A 21920-nucleotide genomic window follows, 5' to 3' on the forward strand; every position below is an offset into this window, starting at 1 on the left:
TATTGGTCTTCATAATTTTGGCTTATTTAAAACATAATCTTTACAGACTAACTATACATTGTGGCCTAACTAGATTCATTAGTAGCTGTGTTTTGCTCATTCTTTTCTTCTTTTACAGTTATATTCTTACTTCATGAACCTAGACCATGTTCTTTGACCACAGTGTGGTTCGTGTTTGTGGTCACCATCGTCATCTTCTCCAGAACTAATCTCTAGTGAACACTTTTCGGAACCATACTGAACATAGAAATAACTTTCATTTCCGAAATCATTTATATTTAGAGTCTGGATCGGTGACAGTTTCAACGAGAGCTCCTTCTAATCACATCTTGTGCTGGTATGAAGGAGCCACCACAAATAACTTAAAGCTGGTCAGCGGTGTTAATAACTTAGTGCCAGACCTTTCTCGGCGGTCACTGAAGTTCATGGCCAGGATTAACTTGATCAAATACAATTTGGGAATCTTCTAAAATGCTTCAAAATGTTTGTGAAACCTACGCATCTTTCCCTGATGTCTGTCACGAATGCCTGGCATGGTATAAAGATTGTGTGCTTGAGAACGAAATGAGATTGATGCTACTAGTTTGGTTTTCGGTGAAGGGAAAAACTATTCGATTTCGCTCACGGTCCCTGCAGCAAGGAATGATAGTGAACAGTGCTCTTCGATAAATTGGAAGCCTAAAACAGTATATGAAGAAATTAATAACCGAGTTACTGAACTGCAGCAGTTTGATAAGGAACACAACTGCAACGGAAACGTCCCTACATAAAAAGCACTTAAATAGCACAATCATCAAAACTTGAAAAGGCATCCAAGTCAAGAAAAAAGTCCCTGTTATCAAGAAGACCGTCTTCGAGAATCTCGTGTCTTGCCTTTCTCGGAATCTTTGTATTGTTCGGGTTCTTCGCGCTCTCCAAATGACACAATAGGCAAAACATGATATGATTAATGGAGTCGACAAGCTGGTGATAATAACGCTCAAGAATTGCTGAATTGTCATCACGGCAAACTGAAGCAGCACTCTAGTTGATGTGACCATCAAGGAAAGGATCCATGGCGTCACTATTGCAGCTAAGTAACTCCTTAAACTAAGTTGCCGATGACGAAGTGGCCGAACGATAGCGTTAAGTCTTTCGAGAGAAATAAAGGCCAACGTAAATACAGACGAAAACCCAGTAAACATATCCACGACATCGGAAACAAGTTTCGACACGAGTTTTTCATTCGAAATGACAGTGGTCATATAGATAGGCATTGCGCATAATCCAACCAGCAGATCAGCCATGGCCAAACTGATTAACAAGAAATGGGGACGCTTGCGAAGCCTTCTCTTGAGAAGTATTGTGATGGAAAGAGTGTTCCCAAGGATAATTACGAAGGCCATCGCTCCATAGCAAGCAGTCCAGAAGGTGTTCCATCTGCTGAAGTCCATATTAAACGTAATTTTCAATAATTCCCTGAGAAGGGAAAAGAAGGTTAATAATTCTTTCACATATACACCATTCATCTACATTCAAATTCTAGCAGTCTGTAGGATGTTCGTCACATGAACCTACTTTAATGCCTTAGCTCCTACGAGTTTCCAATAGCTCAGTGGTAGTTCATCCGAGTTAGTAATCGGATAGTCAATAGGTTCGCCTCCCGTTGGGAGAATATGGAACTCGGGTAGTCTTTTTCGGAGTTTGCCTGTCTAGCTGACTAAACGTCTCACATTTCGTTTAAGTTAAATATCGTTCGTAAATGTGGTATTGTAAAAGTCTGAATATAATTCCAGGGCCTATTGCCAACGGGAACCATTACAGTAAAGGAATTTTTTAGTTATGTACTGTGCTAGATAACAAACTGACATACAGTCCTCACACAGTTTATACGACAAATAAAGTCTATTATAAGAAGAAAGATTGTACCCAAGATTTGCACTTATATTAGGGATTATTGTTGCATTTGTAAATGTGCATCCCCAGTAATGGTTATATCAGTCAATATGAAGCTGGTTGCAAAAGCGTAGTAGTGTAACATAGAAACAAACGAAGAGTTAATTGACAAAGAAACAGAAACAAAATTCTTGATAACACTTGATAAGTTTTCTCGATAGCACTAAAAGGGACGATAATGCAAACAAAAAAATATGAATATATGAATCATTTAATGAACTGCCGGTGAAAGGTTAAGTAGAAGAAAGACCCTCGTAGTTATTTGCACAACTTTAAAAGCAGTAGTAACTGTGAGGATCTTTCTTCTATTTGATCTGTCATCCGCAGTTCAAAATGTGTGTTTCATATATTTACATTTATTTATTCATCCTTCACGGGTATATTACGAACTCACAATATGACCAGCTCCAAGTTGGCTTGATAGCTCGGTTGGTACAGCACTGCACCGGCATCGCAGAGGTCATGGGTTCGAATCCCGTTCAAGCCTGAATTTTTCAGGCTCTCTTTTCGCAACTTCTTAAGTTGCATACGATGATCTTTCTTCTATTTGATCTGCCATTCACAGTTCAAAATATATGTTTCATATATTTACATTTAAGTTAAAGATTAAATAGCTTTTAACTACAAGAGTCGGCCCTGCTTCTTTTATGGGAAATTTTATCATTATCACAAAACAAAACAAACCACACCAATTCAATTCAATTCAATTTTATTTTTCACACGTAGAACGAGATATAATACAATACGTAAAAAACAATAAACATTTATATTACAAGGAGGATTAAAAAGAATTAGGATAAATTTGTTTGGTTTTAGTGTGAGCAGTGCCCAAAGGAGCATGCTGCTTTCGAGTTGGGCACTGCTTACGATGGAAGAGAAAATTATTTCGGTGGAAGAGAAAATTATTTGGGAAGGTTTGAAAAAGAAAAATGAAAATGAACGTGCTTAGCGAACGGATGACGGTGAAGAACTCTACATTACTTTTGGTTTATAAGCAAATTTTTGATTGCTTAATGTTGCAGTCTATTGTTTCCCATATTTGTGAAGGTGCGAATTGAAAAGTGTGTTTACCGTAGTTAGTACGTATTTTTGGTCTGCTAAAATTTTGTCGAGATGAAAATCGGGTATTGTACGAGTGCCGAGAGGATGCTGTGGAAATAGAGTTTGCAAAAACAGGACATATTTGATCAAAAACAAAAGGTCTCTTCAGGCTTCTCAAGTTTCTCGCAGTTGGCCTTACGTTAAAAGCTTCTTGGTGTAAAACAAATTTCATTTTGTTTGTATAATGCTGTTTTCAAGAAGGCCTTCAGTGCTTGGGTGGTCGAATGGACAAAAGTTGCAAAACCTTGGCAAAGCGAAGGGGTTCCGTGCCCGGGGATGGGAAGGTGGAAACGTTAACAGCAGAAATTGAACCAATCAATCGTCTTCCTGTGTTACGTTTAGATATCTAAACATCCCACTGACCTAAGGCTTGAATAACAATTAAATGCCTGACCGACCCTGTATTCACTAAACTACGACGTAGTTGAATAATTCTACCAAGGTCTCTTTCTTCTGCCGTTCATGACCAGATGATCTAATTTCAGATCTTAAATGACCGACTTTGATGTAATGTAAATTCTTACCGACGTTGAAGAAGCCAAAATTGCGAATGTCTTCAGTTGACCTTCTTCAAAGCAGAGTTCTCAGCCGCCAACTTTCTCCACGGTGCTAATTCACGGGCAAGGAAACTAGGCTTTTCACTTCAGGCTGTCTTTTGTTGAAATCTGTCCCGATATCTTACAACAGTAAAAAGAATTCTGTTGTCTTCCTCTCGGACGTTTACAGAATGAGATTCAATCGCAAACCCATCAAGGTGTTGAAATTGGTTATTTGTATTGTTACATAAATACGTCTTCGTCGTTGCCAATCAAAACAATAAAATGGCATGTTCTTTGATTGAGACACAATTGGATCTATTTTCCAATAGCAAATATATCATCACATTTCGGTGTGTGGGTTGTTTACTTTTCGGATTTTTTCGGGGTCCGGGGGACACACTTCTGAATCATAGGTAGCAATCTTGTGCCCTAGGCTTCAAAAGCATACGAAATTCTGGCTTAATTCTGGCAATATGCTCCCCCTACCCTTTATCTCAAATCTGTATCGTAACATCTGCTTTCCATGTCTGTTCCAACACCCAGAATTGGAACGAACAACATTCCAAGAGAAATCAACTTTTCCATAAATGTTTCACTCTCTCTTTTGCTCGTTATCGAAGTTTCCTTGTGAAACCGTTCTGAATCTTGGGTATTATTACTCAAAGCTGGAAAGCACAAACTCGACCACTTCACGCCTAACATGTATCCTAAATCAACATTTCTATTTCTATCTCACACCTCAGAATCGGTACAAACCTTAGCTTTCAAATTAAATCACCCATTTTATACATGTTTCAATTTATTTTAAGTGAGACTAGTTAATAAATTTATATAGCCACTGTTGTATTTATACTGGACTTTGTCAGCCAAACCAGTCTATTTCTAGCCACGTTTAACGGGAAAAAATGGGGTATATAAATGTGGTGGGTTTCGTTTAAACCTTGTATGAAGCAATAACTGTTATTCCCACCCCCTCCTGTTTCAATTTAGCCAGACTTTTATTTCTTAATATATTTTCATTTCGTCAACAACAATCATTGTCCTATTTGTGTCAGAGGTGCATGTCTTAACGAGTCTAACATATACAGTATACAAAACGGAACAAATTTAAGACATTTTATTATAAGAAACCAAGTCATAAATACAAAAGTAATAGAGGAAAACGTTGAGAATATGCAATGTATGGTCGCATTTATTTTGTTTGCTTGGGACATCGTCTTATTTATATAAGACTCAGGTTGGGGTCGACCTTGTCACTTTTAGGTATTTTCAAAGAGAATCGTAATTTCCTGTGGAAACACAATTGAAAGTGACGTATTGTTAGTTCATTCGACAACAGTACGTTTGTAATCACTTTATTGCAGCTATAGTTCATCCCATTATTGTTGGTGTAGTTGTAGTTTTTTCCCTTTTCTACCAAAAAAATCACTTTCGTAACCAATGCAATCAACGCCTTTGGATAAAAATAAACTGAATAATAACTACAAATATTTAAACAGTAAACAGAAGAGTGGATGTCACAACTGACGCAACTACTAAACAGCATAACACAGTCGTGACAATATGACTAATAGATCAACAGCTTACAAAACAAATTTCGTTGGCAATTTGCATTTTGCTGATCTCTGCCTTAATTCCCCTTTGTTTCGAATTGTGTATGGCTATCGCGATTTAATAACTATCGTTTTTCAAAACACCAGCCTGTTTTACATTGTTTCAACACGCCCGTGTATCAAAAAAGAAAAACACTTAAAAGAAGTACGAACGTCTGGCTGTCAAAATAAGTGAAAGATGACAATTTAAAAGTCAATATTTGTAATTGATCTTTGTGAACAGGAACCAATCTGCAGTGAGCATAACTTTGTCTTTAAATAGCTATCCATTGACCCGGTCTCCATTCAATTTATGAACAATATAAGAAGACTTCACGAATTCACCTTTCAAACGATGATTTGTATCGGTTCCTTCTTCAATGTACTTACATGAAATAAATTGCATTGTTCAGTGCATTGTTTAAATTATGTAATTATTTATGCAAACATTCTACCCTACCTAAGCCAACATCCACTAAGTGGAATGGCTCTCACAAAAAATAAGAATACGGTCAGACAAAGGCAAATAGTCTGGCCATGGATTATTAAAACAATGAACAAGAGGAAGTAAAACATTGAAAATATTTGCTATATTCTTTCTGTCTAAACAGGGACAAATAAACTTTCCAAACACTTAACACCAATGGCAATTAGCATTTAAAAACTCTGGCTACCGGAACAAATTCCAGGACGTCTTGACGTCTCCAGCTTAAAATTCGGCTTATTATTTGATCAAGAGCTCTATATACCTTTGGCGGATGGCTTAAGCTACCATAGTGCCAACATTGAAATATTATTTTGCTTCTATTGAAAATTAATCATCTATACAATAAATTTTCTCGTGTTATGATTTGCTTGTCTCGAAAACGCGGTAGCCCCGCTGGCATGAGCGGCTTTACCCCTCTCAGGATTCAGCGGGAGATTCCCTGTCGGACTTCTGTTACGTCATATGATAATTACATTAGCGGTCAAAAAAAACTGTCAACAAACTTGCAAAGCCGATTACTAGAAGTGTTGATGACTTCGCAGGGAAAGGGGTTCATCTGTCAGTCGGCCTGATTTGTCGGATCGGATGATGTGACATTGTCTCAAACGGAAAACAGAAATGTCAAGTTAATTTAGAACTGAATGTCCATATTTAGAAACGAGATGGATTTTGCGGGAAAGACGAATCCATTTTCGCTCGTCTCGCGCCAGAGCTATGGCGCGTATTCCAAACGAAGCGAATATGTTTTCGCTTCATCGCGTTTTTGGCTCTAGTCTCAGCCAGAGGAAGAAATGGTTTTCTCTCTCGAGCCGACTTGTAGGCCGTAAGGTCAGTCAATTTTTAAAAGGAAAGTTTTTTGAATGCTTTCCGAACGAGATCAGTCGCGTACGAGTCGCCGATCTTTGGCGGGAAAACGGAGAACACGTTCCTTGTGAGTGGTTTGGAGTGCAGAACTCCGAAGAAGCGTTCGCGATTACTTTGTTTGGCCTTTGCGGTGGCTTGGTAAAGCTCTGCTCGACGGCAGATGACGGATTTTTGTCGTCCGATGTTTTTGTGAGCCTTGTTGACAAAATCAACAACTTGGATGTCGGCGAGAGCAGAGCGATCGATGGAACAGCGAATATGGCGATCGATGGAACACCGAAAAGCCAAAGAATCGCAATTCTCGAGAAGGATTTACAATTCTATCGTGAAAAGGTGAGGCAAACAAAAAATTCAATTGCAAATACTTTGGAAACGCCCCCAACGACACCACTGCCTTCTACATCTAGAAAGATGGACACCTTAATCCTGAGTAACATTAATGATAGTTCACTTGGGCCGATCTCCAAGAAAAGAGAGATGCGAACAGTTTCCAATCTTGCACTTGAGGATATTGACGATGCTTTCCACTCAAGTTATGGACGTCTGGGAGCAATTCTGGGTTATGGATTTATTTATGGCAAGGAGGAACATCAACAGGCAGTGAAGTCAGCCATATCGGAAGCTATAGAGATTGTTGCAGAAAGCAAAGGGCTTGAATCTGCTGCTGAATTAGCTTTTACCCCAGATGTTAAACAAAAGCAGGAGGCTGCCATGAGAGTTCCTGACTGGGTACAGCTGTACGTGAAACTTGAGACCAAATTGCCTGACGATGGCTGGCAAACAGTTCTAAATTTCCTTAACCTTGGAAAGAGTGGGGTAAGCTTTCGTTTATGACGTTTGCATTAATTAAATGCATGGTTGAATTCCTCTTTATATTTTTGGTTGATGCCCAGGCACATAGTCAACTAAAGAGTTAATGATAGTCAATGACAGTTATGCATCAGGAAATTCTAGCTGTGCCCATCCCCCACCCCCCAGGCAGTGGTGGGGCTTTTTCCCACACTTTCCATCCCGGGGGTCGGGCATTTGTCTTCCACATAATTACCCTGGGGTATTTGACCATCTTACTTTTTTACCTTATAACATAGTTGCTTCTTCTAATGACCAATTCATTGGCAAATCGCAGTAAGTTTCTTCTAGAATATGTACATTTATAATTATACATAAATTGGATGCTAGCACTGCAGAATAACCTATTTTGACACTAAATATGGGAAACAATTCCTAACTGGGACTATAAAATTTGGCCTAAATTACCTTAGATGTTATTGAGAATAAGTTGAGAAACAAAGAAAATAAAACAGTTTTGAGCGCCTACCCTAGGGCATTCGAACAATGCTTTCGTCCCGGCTGATGGGCATTTGCCAGCTGATTTTCAAAATATCCTGATTCCCAGGGGTCGGCCGCATTGGGGGGCAGCATTCTCTTAATTCATCTGCCATTAGTTCTTCCAACAACTGAAGGAAACTGAAGCAGACTGCCTTTCTTTTTTGCCCCTAAAATTTTATCCATGTAAAATTTTGTAACTTAAAGTGCATCGCCATGTTTGCAATGTTTAAACTCAGCAGGAACCTGACTCAAGAGGCTCACAGTAAACTATCCTTGGCTTTCATAAGTTTATTTGAGCCATTTGACCATCCGCCTGATAGGTGATAATGATGGATGATAATATTGTGACGATCATCAACTAAATATCATGGGCTGTTTCACAGGGCTTAATTTTTATTAAATTTTATTCCACTCTTGTGGCTATAGGTACTGACATTAACCAGAATCTGTAAAGATTTGCACTACGTGATCAGTAGCAGTGACACCTAAAACAATGCAAATGAAAATGTGAGAAACCTGATGTGCCCCCACAATCACCCCACAGGCCAGGTTCCCTCACAGGTCATTTACACCATGGGGAAAAACTGCTGACTGGATTGGTTCACAGTTAACTTTGCCTAAGTAATTAATTTAGCGACATTTTGACCAGATTTATTTTTTGAAGTATTTAAATTATTATTTTCTTTTTCAATTAAAGAGAGATGGTGACTTGCAATGTCTTCTAACAAAGAACATGATTAAGGCCTGCAGGTCAATGGTGTTTTCCACGACCCAGTCCGTCGTAAAAATCAGTGCACTGGATCCAGAATGTGGCATAATTGGTTATTCAGTAGGCCTAGGGCAAGCAATCATTTGGGCCATTCGTGAAGCCAGACTGCATAATGCAGCACAGCCTTCCATGATTTTTAACATTAAGTTGGATGGACGGCCTTTTGCAGGTATTGTCTTGATTACTTTCAGTTCAACCTTTCTTGTGAATCACAATTTGTATATCAGTCACAGACAACAACCACAACAACAACTTTAAGCTTTAAGCACCTGTTATAATTTCAATAAAACGGCGCTTTATTTTTAATATGCATATTGTGTTATTGTCAATTTCACCAGCAAATTGTAGAGTAAGTTCTCAGTACCAAACATCATGATAATAATATTTCACATTATATATTTTTTATTTTTTTCCAAATAACAGGAAAAGATCAAGTTTCTGTGGGAGTTGTACCAGTAAATTTTAAACATTCAAGTGCAGAAAGTTGTAGCTCAGTGTATCCTTTAGCAATTGGAAACTGCAAAGAGAACAGGTAACATATACAGGCTTACAGCTTTGACTTCAAACTTGCAATTCAACTCGATTCCAATCTAATGTTCAGGTTAAAACTTGTGGTAAATATTGGAATTTTGTTGTTATACCTTCCATGTATTTTACAGGGAAGAATTGCCAAAGCTAATTCGAAGGCTAAATCATGAGAAGAATGCCATTAAGGAAAGTGGTGTTTCAGTTGATGGAAAAGATTACAAGATTAAGTTTGTAGGTAAGGGTTGGACTGACTTATATGATGTACACAAAATTTACAATCTCTTATATGTACCATGCATGTTTTGAACTATTAATCTGCTTGAAATTTGTTGCGATATATTATTAATTACAGGAAAGGATAGTTGAAGAAAATAAATGATTGCAGCTTGTCATTTCAAAGTGGTTGTTTAAGTTTGGTATTTAATATAATATTCATGAACATGTTGTGAATTAAACTCTTTTGCACAGATCGACACTTTTCAAACCAGTGTTTGTCTTTTTATTGGAGTACAGTATGACCCAAAAATTAAGAATAATTAAACTTTAAGAAATTGACTGTTAAGGGGTGGAATGAATACTGCCAAATAAGAAATCTTGCAAGCAGATAATATTACTGTTTCTTGTTTAGTGACCCTGGACTACAAATCACTGTTACTTCTGTTACGAAGGCTCTGGGAAGATGGAGAAGATGGTGCTCCTTTGAGATCAGTTTTAGGGGGCCAAGGGTTTGATGTGGATTTCTGTGCATTTTGCACAGCTTTGAGGGTAAGTAAAAGCTATGTTAGAGCCAGATCTTCCTAGCCTAGGTTTATGGTTATGGTTAACCCTATAGTCAATTGTTTTCTTTATGAAAATCAGCTCCAGTTTCTCATCCTACAAAGAAAAAAAACCCTTTACAGACAGTCAGTTTATTAATAAATGCAATTAAGATAAGCAAGTTGAGAGACAATAAAATGTCACCATGCATTTTCCTAAATACTTATCAAGCTGTAACCAAATGTTATTATGGTTAATTATGCAGGCTTGCAAAGAGCATCTATCCGGACGATTTGATGAAACTTGTCTCACTTGTCTGCAGTCAAAAGCCAACATTGGAAAGTAAGCATGTTTGGTTCATATTGTTTAACTTAAAAATCAATGTTCAGTGAAGAGTGTTGTTAATAAACAAGATATTTTTAACTTACCTGAACTCAATGCAAGATTAATTTAAGTACTTAATTGTGGCAGTTTTATAGTCATGTGGTGTAATGGTTAGCACATTGAATGCAGGACATTAAGGTGTGTGTTCAAGCGCTGTGCCATCGTACTGTCCCCTTTAAAGTCATAGGCAATAGAATCTGCTCAACATTCTCTCTTAACATGTTAATGAAGTGTTTACTGGTGACACAATAGTATAATACTAACCCTGTGCCAGTGACGTATAAACATCAGGGTGTAGTGTGGTAATTCTCCTGGGTGCTTCATTGCTACAGAAAATCATGGGTTATGTTCTGTCTATTTGAGTAATATTAATCCTTGACCTGCATGTACCTTTTGTTATGGAGGAGAAGCTCAACAAGCAATTATATTTGTACTCAGATAGAGAAGTATTCTAAAATTATACAATCTCTATGTGAAAGAGAAAAGTTACTAAGTAAACTTGAATGCAAAATGGAGACTATTGTGAATTCAACGCACAGCCTTTTATTTGCCAATTTTAAGCGTTCATTTTTAGAATTGTGTAAAATTATGTTTTTGGCAGGTGGACTGGATTGAGGGATGACCTTGAATTTTTGCTTGATGAAGAACTGTCCCACATACAGCTCTGCTCCCTTCATCAGGAGATGAGAAATACAGAACAGCTGCTTGGTTCCTTAGGACTGCTGTCTTATCGCATTGGGTCCCTGAAGTCTTGTAATGAAGCTGTCGCAATGTATGGTCCTGAGAACACCAGAGGTTATGACCGTGTTCAAGTGAAGTTGCGCACTGGCCAACAGACTGCAGTCACTAAGGGTAATATCCATGTCAGCTCTATGTCTGGTAAGATCAATATCTTCTTTCTTTGTGTTAAAAATAATCATGCCTTTTATTAAAAATCCCAGACATTCCACAACAACTGATTGATTATCATATTGCTCAACTAGGTGTCAGATACATGTACAGTAAGTTTTAGAGACATGGGGAATTTAAGAGAACAGTTTAAACCTCATTGCTGGTGAGAGGGGCGTAGGAAATTTCTGTCATATTTCAAATTTGCTTATTTAGTGGTGTAATGATGCTGAGACAGATTTGTTTTTTGGTTGTAAATAATTTGCATCCCATTGCTAAAATATCCCCCCCCCCCCCCCACCTCTCAAACAGAAAAGTCAGTTTATCTGTTTTTGTATTTTCATTGCCATGCTGAAAACCATCTTTACATGCAGTTTTTAAAAATATGATTACTATCTAATGATCATTTATATTATTATTATTTTTGTTTCTTACTAGGTTCTACAGAACGAGCTGTTCTCGCTAATTCAGATAGGATTGTGATAGACTCCTTGCCTTTAGAGAAACTCCAGAAGTACTATGCAGAGGTTCCCAATAGCTGCAGAGAAGTTGTCTTGGGCTATGTGTCTTATTATGAGAGCATCACATTGGTAAGATTACATAAAGAATTTGCCCAGGGGAAGGATATGCCATTTTAAAGCTCTATTATGAAGTATGTGCCACTGTAAAGTGTATGTTTTTTCAAGCAGGTTAGTCTTGAAGGGGTTTTGGTCTAGAAAAAAGGAAATATGGGAAAGGTATCAGTTGTATGATATATTTGTGGGATTAGCTGGTTAATATTTAGTCTTACATATGGTGGCAATTTCATTTTTGGTGCCTAGGGTAGGGTTTCAAAATGTAGCTGAACATGGTCTGGTACATGGCCTAAGGGCTTCAAGGACCAGTTGCACATTCCTGGACCCAACAGTTTATAGTGTCCCCCACCCAGGAGAATTTCTGAAATGAACAAAACAAATACTTTTCACTGAGGAAAGAAAAACAAGAAAATAAGAAAAAATATAGTATACCATACATGTACCTTTAATTCCTGTACTAGAAAACTATAACACACAGTTTATAGTGTCCCCCACCCAGGAGAATTTCTGAAATGTACAAAACAAATACTTTTCACTGAGGAAAGAAAAACAAGAAAGTTAGAAAAAATATAGTATACCATACATGTACCTTTTATTAAAACTAAAACAGTAATAACTAGTTTCTGTATGTTTCAGTTCTCTTCTACTTGAGGATTTCCAAGTGTGACAAACCTAGTATACCTACATTTAGTAATATACATTTTAAACACATTTGGTTTATATGGGATAACGTGCATGGGATGGTTTCTCAGAGTGGTTTTTGATTACAAGTTGATGTCACCAAAAGTTGAAAGAACTGACTAGCTTTGTTGATTATGGTTAAATTGAGATATGCTTAGAGCATCGAGAAATAAGCTTTATGTCTTTATTAAAGATATGCTGTTTTCTATCTAGTTCTTGTCTGTCTGAATGGTGAAGGCATGACACTCTTTTGTTAAAATGAAACCTGGCAAGGTTTAAAGTCTCTCAGAGCGATTGGAGTAAGGCTAATCCTACTTTCCTACAGGCTACTGAATGCAAAATGTACTTGACAGTTACTTTCAAATGAAGTTTGACCTGTTCTTTTTTTTTTTTTTTTTTTCAGTATGTGAAGGCAATTTTGGACAGTGGGATATTCACACGAGACTTTGGCTCAAAACAGGAAACTGTTTGCCTGAATGACACACTAGGTGAACAATTGTGTCTTTTAATTCTAAGTTAGAACAGTGAACTGAAATGTGCAATGGCATAAAAAGCAACATTAAAAGCTTGTATTTTAAATTCCTTATAAGTTGTTTAATTGAATAATACATGTGCAAATGTGCTGAACTGGATCCTAATAATCATTGTTGTCCTGGCGCAATACAATCTTTCTCATGATTTGGAAATTTAAATTCCACAACACTTGATTGCTGGCCATCAGGCAGCGGGTGACTAGCATTTGAAACATGCTTACCATAGACATCATTATTACCCTACTATTATCTCTTTTCATTCATGAAGTTTGTTAACTTGTTTGTTTATGTGTTTTTGTTTTTTAAGCACTAAAGGAGTTCCTTACTGAATCTCACGACAAAGCAGTGGAAATTCAGAGTGACATAGAAGAGAGGTTTTTGGCAAGTGAACAAAGTGATGCATGTTTGAAGCCCCCTAAAAAGAAGAAGAGATCAAATTCCTCAAAGCCGAAGGATACTACATGTACCCAAGATGCCATGGCAAACCTGGCTGCTCAGCTTCAACTAGATCATTTTAGAAAGGTTAGTAAATAATACTAGTTCATCTTGGCTTCAAAAGAGACAGCTGCAATCTTTCTTCTCAATGTTTTTCCAAGCACATGTTAAATAAATAAGTATTTATAAAACTGTATTACTTTTATTATTGTTTTGCTCATTGGTTAACACAGACTTTTGGATCATCTTTTCCTTTTGTTTTTATCAAGGTTTTCTTGGAATGGAAAGTCATCAGTTTCACAATTCGAGACACTATTTTTGCAGTGGATGAAGAGGACCAAATTGACATACATGATGTTAAGGTGCATTGAATAGATCTCATACAATAATTAAATATGGTTATTATATATTTTTAACTTTGGGATGTGTTTATGACTAATCAGGACAGTACTGATTCATACTCAGTTTGACACCACTAACACCTCTCAAACCCAGTTTGGACCAAATGTTCCAAGTTACCTTCTTGAAACCTACAACTTGAGCTATACCCTGGATGGCCACCAGTTACTAGATTAAAAAAAAATAATTGAATTAAATTAAAGTTCAGGGTGATACAATTTGTATCTTCATGTGCACAGACATTGACATGTATTATAAAGTGTGACTGTGTATGACATACAAATTCATTTGTTTCTCTGTAGTGCAAACTATGGGGTTTTCTTCTACGACATCTCTTTGGAGTCACACTTGGAATGGGCGATTATGCTCACTTAACTGTGGATCACAGTGCCATGTTGTTTCGACAGCATCGTTCTTTTCGCCTTTTCTCGAATCAGGGCTTTGAAGCTTCCCACAAAGAGCAGAGAATGCTATATTCCCGTGCTACAAACCATGATTCTTCAGCTGAAGGACAGTCAAGTGAGTGACATTTCTGTTTTTTTTATCTTGTGACATTATGTGTGTAAAAAAAAAGGGGAAAGGCAAAAATACACTGTAGGTGTAAACAAAATGCTACCTTATGTAATTGCACCCTAAAATAAATAATGATAACAGTATTCATAAACTTCTTTATCCATTTAAAATTTCATGCAGCATCTCTTTTGATCAGTGAATTAAGACATAACATTTGTAAAGGTGGAAATGGCCGTTGTTGGGTTGACTTATCAACGATTAATTTTTCAATGCCATTTTAGTTCAACAGATCCTCACACACTGGTATGCTGAAAGGCTGCTCTGGATTAGGTACCAGTTTGTTCAAGCCCAGCAGTGTATAGCAAAGGGTAAGCAACTAACATGTTACTTACATGACTCTGTTGTCTTGATTTTTGTTGGGTAAAAGTTTACCAAAAGCAACAGAACCACTGGGACATAAATTTGCCTCTGTTCAATTCCTAATACTTTGCTTATTTTTTATTTATTTATTTTTTTTGGTATCAGTTTCGTTCAAGCCAGCAGTTTATAGCAGGGGCTAAGAACTTATTTCACATTTGTTTTTTTTTTCACCTTTAGTTAAAAGGAGACCTCTTTAGGGGATATCATATTATGAATTAAGTTTTGTTAAGATAGCAACTGCATTAAATTAGTTTTTCTTAAATTATCAGGCTATATAAAATATTTTATGGTTTAAGTTGCTTCCCAGCTAAAAGCTGTGTTGTATGCAATGGAATAAGAAATGTTTGTTTGTCTTCAAGGTAAACAATTTGCTTTTCGTGGCTGTGGATGGAGAAACGCACGAGTCTCTTGGACTGAGGACGATAAGGTTTGGATAAGACTGATGGCAGATCTTTTTGTGAAGCTCTTTGGGGAGGACTACCTGAAGTATGTATACTCCCCAGACCATGGGACACGCATAGAGGAAGTGTCCGATCCCAGAAGAAGCTTCACCTATGATCATGATGACTGGGAGGCTTCATATGAGAATGCACTCAGCCATGCAAGAGGTGCCAACTTTGTAAGTTCTGCACATTCATTAAAGGCTCTTGCTAGTCAACTGCAGCCTCAAACATCAAGTGCTGACCTCGATGGCATTTCACCATTAGACCCAGATCCATTGTCAGCTAATCTAGAAAATCCTGTTACAAATCAGAGTCCTAGACTTTCTTCTGTTTTTGATAAGACATGTTCAGATGATGGCAGTGTAGAAGAGGTGGCCATAGTGTTCTCCACCAACCATAGTGACTCTACATCTGTAAACCCACAAAGATGTAGACAGCAACTTCTTTGTGTTGGATCTCAGGTGCAATATGGGCTTCTGCCAAGCTGGTCTGCCCCTTTCCAGAGGATAACAACATGTGTTCTTCCAAGCCGTGAATCTTTCCTAGTCGATAGCTTAGTTGAAGGTGTGGTACCATTTCAGGGCAGCAGCTCGATAGACACCACCGACCTTGTCTCCTTAAGAGGATGTAGTCCAACATCAGAAGAGAATCATCTCACAAATTTTGCAATTGAGGGGTATCTGGAGCTTATTGCCAAACAGAGTGCAGTCAGTGGTCAAAAAGTGGATTTCATTGGGTGGGAGCGTTTTGAGAAATCAGCAGGGAGGCAGCCAGCAAAAGATGTTCTGAGAGGCAAATCTCCCCTATTGGAGCAAGATGTTGTTCTTGTCCCCTGTAACTCGCAAGAAAGCAAGCACTGGTTCTTGCTTACTCTTCTGCCTAAAAAACAAGAAATCATGGTACTTGATAGCATGGCAGGAGCATTTGTGAAGCCATCTGCTAAAGAGGCCATTTCTAAGATGTGGCTGCTGTTGGAAGAGCTGGACACCAGCATTAATGCCAGTGATTGGAATTTTAACTGCAACAAGCCAACAGACATCCCTCAGCAGCACAACGATTATGACTGTGGGGTTTATCTTTGCATGTATGCAAGGTGTTTGGTGTTGCAACACCCCATGCCTGGACACCTGGTATCTTTTAGAAGAATCATGGTTCTTGAGCTGCATGAACAAAAACTTCAAAACCTTCCACTTACTGTTAGCAATTGAAGGTCTGAAATCAAATGTTGTGGACATTTAAGTCTCTTAACTAAACTATTTATTTTTGTTCAACATCATCATATTGCTATTTAAAGGATAGCAACATTTTACAACAACTCTGTTAAAACTGATGCCCCAAGGGTAAAAATACTTGTGTTCGAGTATCACATTTCATTTTGCGGCCTACGCGTATGATCAGAAAATTGATATGATAATGTATTGTAATTTAATTAATACCTAATACAATAGGTTTTTTTTGCAAACCAAAAGAAATGTTAACTTCTAACATTTTCTGTTGCTTCCTTAGGTAAAACGTTACCTGAAGTAACAGAAGCACTGGGGCATTAATTTGCCTGTGTCAATTAATACCTAACACGATAGCTTTTTGTAAACCAAAAGAAATGTTAACTTCTAATATTTTCTGTTTATTCGTTGGGTAAAACTTTACCTTGAATAACAGAAGCACTGGGGCATTAATTTGCCTGTGTCAATTAATACCTAACACAATAGCTTTTTGTAAACCAAAAGAAATGTTAACTTCTAACATTTTCTGTTGCTTCCTTGGGTAAAACTTTACCTGAAGTAACAGAAGCACTGGGGCATTAATTTGCCTGTGTCAATTAATACCTAACACGATAGCTTTTTGTAAACCCAAAAGAAATGTTAAGTTCTAACTTTTTCTGTTGCTTCCTTGGGTAAAACTTTACCTGAAGTAACAGAGGCACTGGGGCATTAATTTGCCTGTGTCAATTAATACCTAACACAATAGTTTTTTGCAAACCAAAAGAAAATTAATGTTAACTTCTAACATTTTCTGTTGTTTCGTTGGGTAAAACTTTACCTGAAGTAACAGAAGCACTGGGGCATTAATTTGCCTGTGTCAATTAATACCTAACACAATAGCTTTTTGTAAACCAAAAGAAATGTTAACTTCTAATTTTGCTGTTGATTCGTTGGGTAAAACTTTACCTTGAATAACAGAAGCACTGGGGCATTAATTGCCTGTGTCAATTAATACCTAACACAATAGTTTTTTGCAAACCAAAAGAAAATTAATGTTAACTTCTAACATTTTCTGTTGTTTCGTTGGGTAAAACTTTACCTTGAATAACAGAAGCACTGGGGCATTAATTTGCCTGTGTCAATTAATACCTAACACAATAGCTTTTTGTAAACCAAAAGAAATGTTAAGTTCTAATATTTTCTGTTGATTCGTTGGGTAAAACTTTACCTTGAATAACAGAAGCACTGGGGCATTAATTTGCCTGTGTCAATTAATACCTAACACAATAGCTTTTTGTAAACCAAAAGAAATGTTAACTTCTAATATTTTCTGTTGTTTCGTTGGGTAAAACTTTACCTTGAATAACAGAAGCACTGGGGCATTAATTTGCCTGTGTCAATTAATACCTAACACAATAGCTTTTTGTAAACCAAAAGAAATGTTAACTTCTAATATTTTCTGTTGATTCGTTGGGTAAAACTTTACCTTGAATAACAGAAGCACTGGGGCATTAATTTGCCTGTGTCAATTAATACCTAACAAAACAGTTTTTTGCAAACCAAAAGAAATGTTAAGTTCTAACATTTTCTGTTGCTTCCTTGGGTAAAATTTAATTTGAACAAGCAAAATTCCTGAAATTGTTTTTTTTTTTTTTCTGAAGACCCAAACAGATTAAGCTTCAAACATTTTCTGTTCCCCTATTGGGTAAAATTTTACCTAAAGCTGAGGGGAAAACACTGACCAACATATTTTTTTTCATGTGGTTATTAACGTTTAGAAATAAAAAAAATCAGGATATTTGAGTGTTAAAATGTTTCGTTCCCTCTTCAGAGAAAGGAACAAACTTGTTCAATGAAATAATAATTACGGCATTAATATCGTGATTGACAAATTACCCCTTGATTTTGGCGCGAAATTTCAGCATTAATGTGAAATCCCAAAATTCAGAAATCCAGTCAGAAACTTACGTTTGTTGAGCGTAATTTGTCACTCATGATCTGAAAAGGTAATCAAATGTTATACTCGTGGGAATTTCACTCGTCCTATCCTTGCCTATACGTCATCATAATGATAGTGTTGGGAAATCTACACAGTGAATGCGCAAAATTAAAAAGACTAAAAATTGGTAAACATCACTTTCCCTACATAATAGCGCAAAGTGAGTTTCCCACGTTCCTGTTGACTAAACAAGTCAGGCCACCAGATAAGCTCAAATTCCCTTGAGGCTCTTCCTTCCCCCTCGCCGATTATTAGGGATGCCCGACAAGTTGGCTGTTGGCGTGTAGCTCTTCCCCTGGCTTGTGCCTTCGCAAGGGCAATGGCTGAGGCTCCACCAAGCGTTGTCAGAGTGTTGTCTTCTACTTCTTGCTGTCCATTAAAAGCTTTTGTCATAGCAAGCGGAATGCAGCTATCGTCGAATATTGTTCTAACCTCGTCCACTTCAAAACACTTCCATGATATGTATTGTGCGCGTGGTTTCCACATCGGTGGTCTCCAATGCGAACGCTCGCCGATTTTGTTCACAAACGCAGTTGCCAGACTAGTTAATAACTTTTGTAGGTACACAAAAGGGCAGTCGAATCTTTCAACTTTTGACCATTTACCTGATAAGAAATTAATAATGGAAATCAATTCAATACTGATCAATGGTCAAGCACCAATCCGTGATTCCAACATGTGCTTTTGTTACAGGAAATAACTTTCCTTTTGATTAATGCTATAGGTATTCTTAGGACTAAATCGCGATTTTTAAGATGTTTTCTTACCTGATACTTTCGGGTGTAAGGTCGAGTTAATGCTCTCTGCAACACCGGTGAGCCACATTTTATAGTTTTGCAAATCTGTGGAATTCAATCTTCCTCGATATGGACGTGGAACCGGTATTTCCCTGTCTTGGTGATAAAAAGGGAGCTGGGTGACCGGCCTCGCGTTGCGATGCTTTGAAGCTCTGTGTTTACGCAAAGCTGTCGTTGTTGTATATGTTGCATCGCAAGAGTCGCAGTTCGTCTTGTAGGGAGCCATTTTCTTATCTCTTAGAGGTGAGAAGAACTTTGAAGGCTCTTTAAAAAAGCTACATTGTTTACGCTTGGAAGTGAACCAATCAGATTCTTGGGTGACATTGATAACTTCCGACCACTTAATTGCTAAAGTGACGATCTTAAATGCGGAATATCTCACTTTCTGTTGATTTCGATCAGATCATGGAAGACGACGCCAGGAAAAATAGGAAACTTTACTTTAAGAATCTTCGTAAACAACAGAAGAAACGGCGGAAGGAGAGGAAGAAACAAGAGAAAGTGGTGACTCAAAACGAGCTACAGAGAGAACGATTGCGCAGTTTGGTGGACAAGATAAGAAACAAAATTCAAGCGGGGGAAAACAACGCACACGAAGATGAATTATTACTTTCTGAAAGCAAAGAAATCGATCTCGGCGCTTGCTCAAGCTCGATACCAAATTGTACGGCGACCACTTTTGCAGAAGCAGAAAAACTTGCGGAAGCGCAAAGCCAAAAGCGAAAGGAAACTGAACAATCCAAAGAGCCCCAGCTCAAGAGATCGAGACTGCTAGAAGAAACACGTGGCACAGTAAAAGAGATCGACAGCAAGAACATTGTGCTCTCCGGAAAAACGATCGGGGCAGGTTCATTTGGGACCTGTCGGCTGGCGAAGTTTAGAAGCATGGACGTAGTGGTAAAAGAATTCAAAGGTTTTGCGGAGAGTACAGCGGAGAAGCAGAAACAGGATGTCCTACGCGAAGCAAAGGTGATTGTAAGTCTCGGAGATCACAAAGGCTTACCACTCCTGTTTGGAGTACAGACCTCACAGATTCCCTACAGTCTAGTCTTACAGTTTCATGGCGATGAAGAACGAAGCCTAAATATATACCGAGCTGCTTGTAAGAAGAAGCTGACTGCTGATGAATGGAAAAGTGTGATCAACCAGGTCATCGAAGCTCTCCATCACATACATGGCAAGGGTTTCCTCCACAATGACCTGAAAGCTAATAACGTTGTTCTCGAAAAAAGGGAGGATGGCTACAATGCGGTAGTTATCGACTTTGGAAAAAGCAAAAAGATTGATGCGCCGAAGAAAAGGAAGAATTTATCCAAAGCCAAACAGAAAGTTTATCAGCAGAGTTACCCTCACATCGCACCAGAGATTGTAAGCGGTACAGGAGACCAAACGACTGCCAGCGATGTGTATTCTCTTGCTCAAATGGTCAATTTTATTTGTGACAAAACTGGTTTGGTTTTAAGTGCCGAATTTGTAATTCTTAAGAATCTTGCCTTATCTTCAGAGCCAGAGGCAAGACCCAAGCTTGTTGACTTTGTTTGTAAGTAACGACAGCCAAATTTATGTAGCCCATTGACTTATTTGACGTTAATTTGAGAAGAGTTGATACACTTTTCTCTTAAAGAAAGTGCGCATTGATTTTTTATTTCAATAACTTGAATTTGTCATCTCAGTCTTTGCAGAGTGTTTTTGCAAATTACTTGTGAACAGTTGATCGCGCGTTCATTCCTGTTTAGCATACTTTTAAGAAGCGTTTTAGTTGGCTTTAACAGTCTAACAAAGGATTTTAATTTAATTCCGGTAGTAATATGTAAATATTCATTGGTTTTGCCTAAACCTTATAATTGGCAGAAATGCTTTTTTATCAGAGTGAGTCCGATTCGTAGCCGATTTTTTATTTAACTACTGTAGTTTATTGTAAAGCGATTCGTAGCAAATGTTCATGGCGATTTTTATCCATTCGATCTTTTTGTTGAATTAAGTTTTTGACTGAAGATTCTTGTTCAAATAGCGATTTTCTCACTCGCAGAAGGGTAAAATTATCCTTAATTTTTCTCCATACAAAAACGTTCTTCTCGTCAATATAGTCATTTTAATTGGATCTTATTAGCCGAGTTAAGATTTTTTCAATTTGTAGAGCTTCAGCTTGAATTAGGTGTCATTTACCCATTAAAGTTTTGTTATTGTTTCAAGGTTAAGAACTTTGCGGGATTGGATTTGTTCATCGATACCATGTTAAAAAGGAAATAAAGTCGTTTTGGAGAAAAAGTTGTATGCCGGCAATTGTCTTTTGATTTTTTCGGGGGGTCTGTATTGTTGCGGTTTATTCAGGCGAGAAACATTCTTTACTTTTGTCTCAGGAAGGATTTCAAGAGGCGGAAATAATAAAAACGGACAAAGTTTTCTAGGCAAAAAATTATGCCTGTATTTCATTTTTCTGATTTTTTTATTCATAGTGGCGGCGGTTTATGAAACTCTCTCCACTATAAATAAATGCGGCTTAAGGTGCTGGAGCTTTTACCGACTTTTGACACCTTTCTCTGACTTAATTTATTTGCTCTGGTCTTACAGTGGTTCACGTTACCAAATCCACCCCGCTGGTTTGGTAAAAAAATTTTACCAAACCAGCGGGGCACTACATTCCTAAGCATAGTAAAGCTGGTCATGAGGGACTGGCCACCACTGTTAATTAAGGGACATGACATGCCTTTATTCTTCGGAATAAAGAAGAACTGTATTTTAACTGGCATG

General features: G+C 37.6%; 4 protein-coding genes across 4 annotated transcripts; 2 read left to right on the top strand and 2 right to left on the bottom strand.

The window, feature by feature from the left end:
* LOC146456854 (beta-1 adrenergic receptor-like) lies at window positions 1-3744 on the bottom strand. Its single transcript, XM_085092895.1, has 2 exons — window positions 3561-3744; window positions 1-1458 (listed from the first exon to the last, which is right to left on the bottom strand). The coding sequence occupies exon 2, from the start codon at window positions 1431-1433 to the stop codon at window positions 519-521; it is 915 nt and encodes a 304-aa protein (XP_084949021.1). The 5' UTR covers window positions 1434-1458; window positions 3561-3744; the 3' UTR covers window positions 1-518.
* A 2309-nt stretch (window positions 3745-6053) lies between these two features.
* On the top strand, window positions 6054-18185 carry LOC146456855 (uncharacterized). Its single transcript, XM_085092853.1, has 14 exons — window positions 6054-7334; window positions 8545-8785; window positions 9040-9148; window positions 9276-9379; window positions 9773-9909; window positions 10166-10242; window positions 10886-11163; window positions 11611-11762; window positions 12832-12916; window positions 13269-13483; window positions 13666-13758; window positions 14098-14314; window positions 14590-14676; window positions 15088-18185. The coding sequence occupies exons 1-14, from the start codon at window positions 6369-6371 to the stop codon at window positions 16377-16379; spliced, it is 4053 nt and encodes a 1350-aa protein (XP_084948979.1). The 5' UTR covers window positions 6054-6368; the 3' UTR covers window positions 16380-18185.
* Window positions 18186-18489: 304 nt separating this feature from the next.
* On the bottom strand, window positions 18490-19395 carry LOC146456856 (uncharacterized). Its single transcript, XM_085092905.1, has 2 exons — window positions 19140-19395; window positions 18490-18977 (listed from the first exon to the last, which is right to left on the bottom strand). Exons 1-2 carry the CDS (start codon window positions 19393-19395, stop codon window positions 18490-18492), a joined length of 744 nt encoding a protein of 247 aa, XP_084949031.1.
* A 135-nt stretch (window positions 19396-19530) lies between these two features.
* Window positions 19531-21828, top strand: LOC146456857 (sperm motility kinase 3A-like). The gene has a single exon (XM_085092878.1). The coding sequence runs from the start codon at window positions 19536-19538 to the stop codon at window positions 20715-20717; it is 1182 nt and encodes a 393-aa protein (XP_084949004.1). The 5' UTR covers window positions 19531-19535; the 3' UTR covers window positions 20718-21828.
* Window positions 21829-21920: the final 92 nt, after the last annotated feature.

Source organism: Pavona decussata, unplaced genomic scaffold (genome assembly GCF_977016875.1).
Source record: "Pavona decussata unplaced genomic scaffold, jaPavDecu1.1 SCAFFOLD_254, whole genome shotgun sequence".
NCBI lineage: Eukaryota > Metazoa > Cnidaria > Anthozoa > Scleractinia > Agariciidae > Pavona > Pavona decussata.

Coding starts and splice junctions, on each gene's coding strand:
- LOC146456855 (XM_085092853.1), top strand. CDS start 6,369: ATGGCGCGTATTCCAAACGAAGCGAATATGTTTTCGCTTCATCGCGTT. Junction 12,917..13,268: donor TTGCCTGAATGACACACTAG/GTGAACAATTGT, acceptor TTGTTTTTTAAG/CACTAAAGGAGTTCCTTACT. Junction 14,315..14,589: donor TTCAGCTGAAGGACAGTCAA/GTGAGTGACATT, acceptor ATGCCATTTTAG/TTCAACAGATCCTCACACAC.
- LOC146456854 (XM_085092895.1), bottom strand. CDS start 1,433: ATGGACTTCAGCAGATGGAACACCTTCTGGACTGCTTGCTATGGAGCG.
- LOC146456856 (XM_085092905.1), bottom strand. CDS start 19,395: ATGGCTCCCTACAAGACGAACTGCGACTCTTGCGATGCAACATATACA. Junction 18,978..19,139: donor CTTACACCCGAAAGTATCAG/GTAAGAAAACAT, acceptor ATTTCTTATCAG/GTAAATGGTCAAAAGTTGAA.
- LOC146456857 (XM_085092878.1), top strand. CDS start 19,536: ATGCGGAATATCTCACTTTCTGTTGATTTCGATCAGATCATGGAAGAC.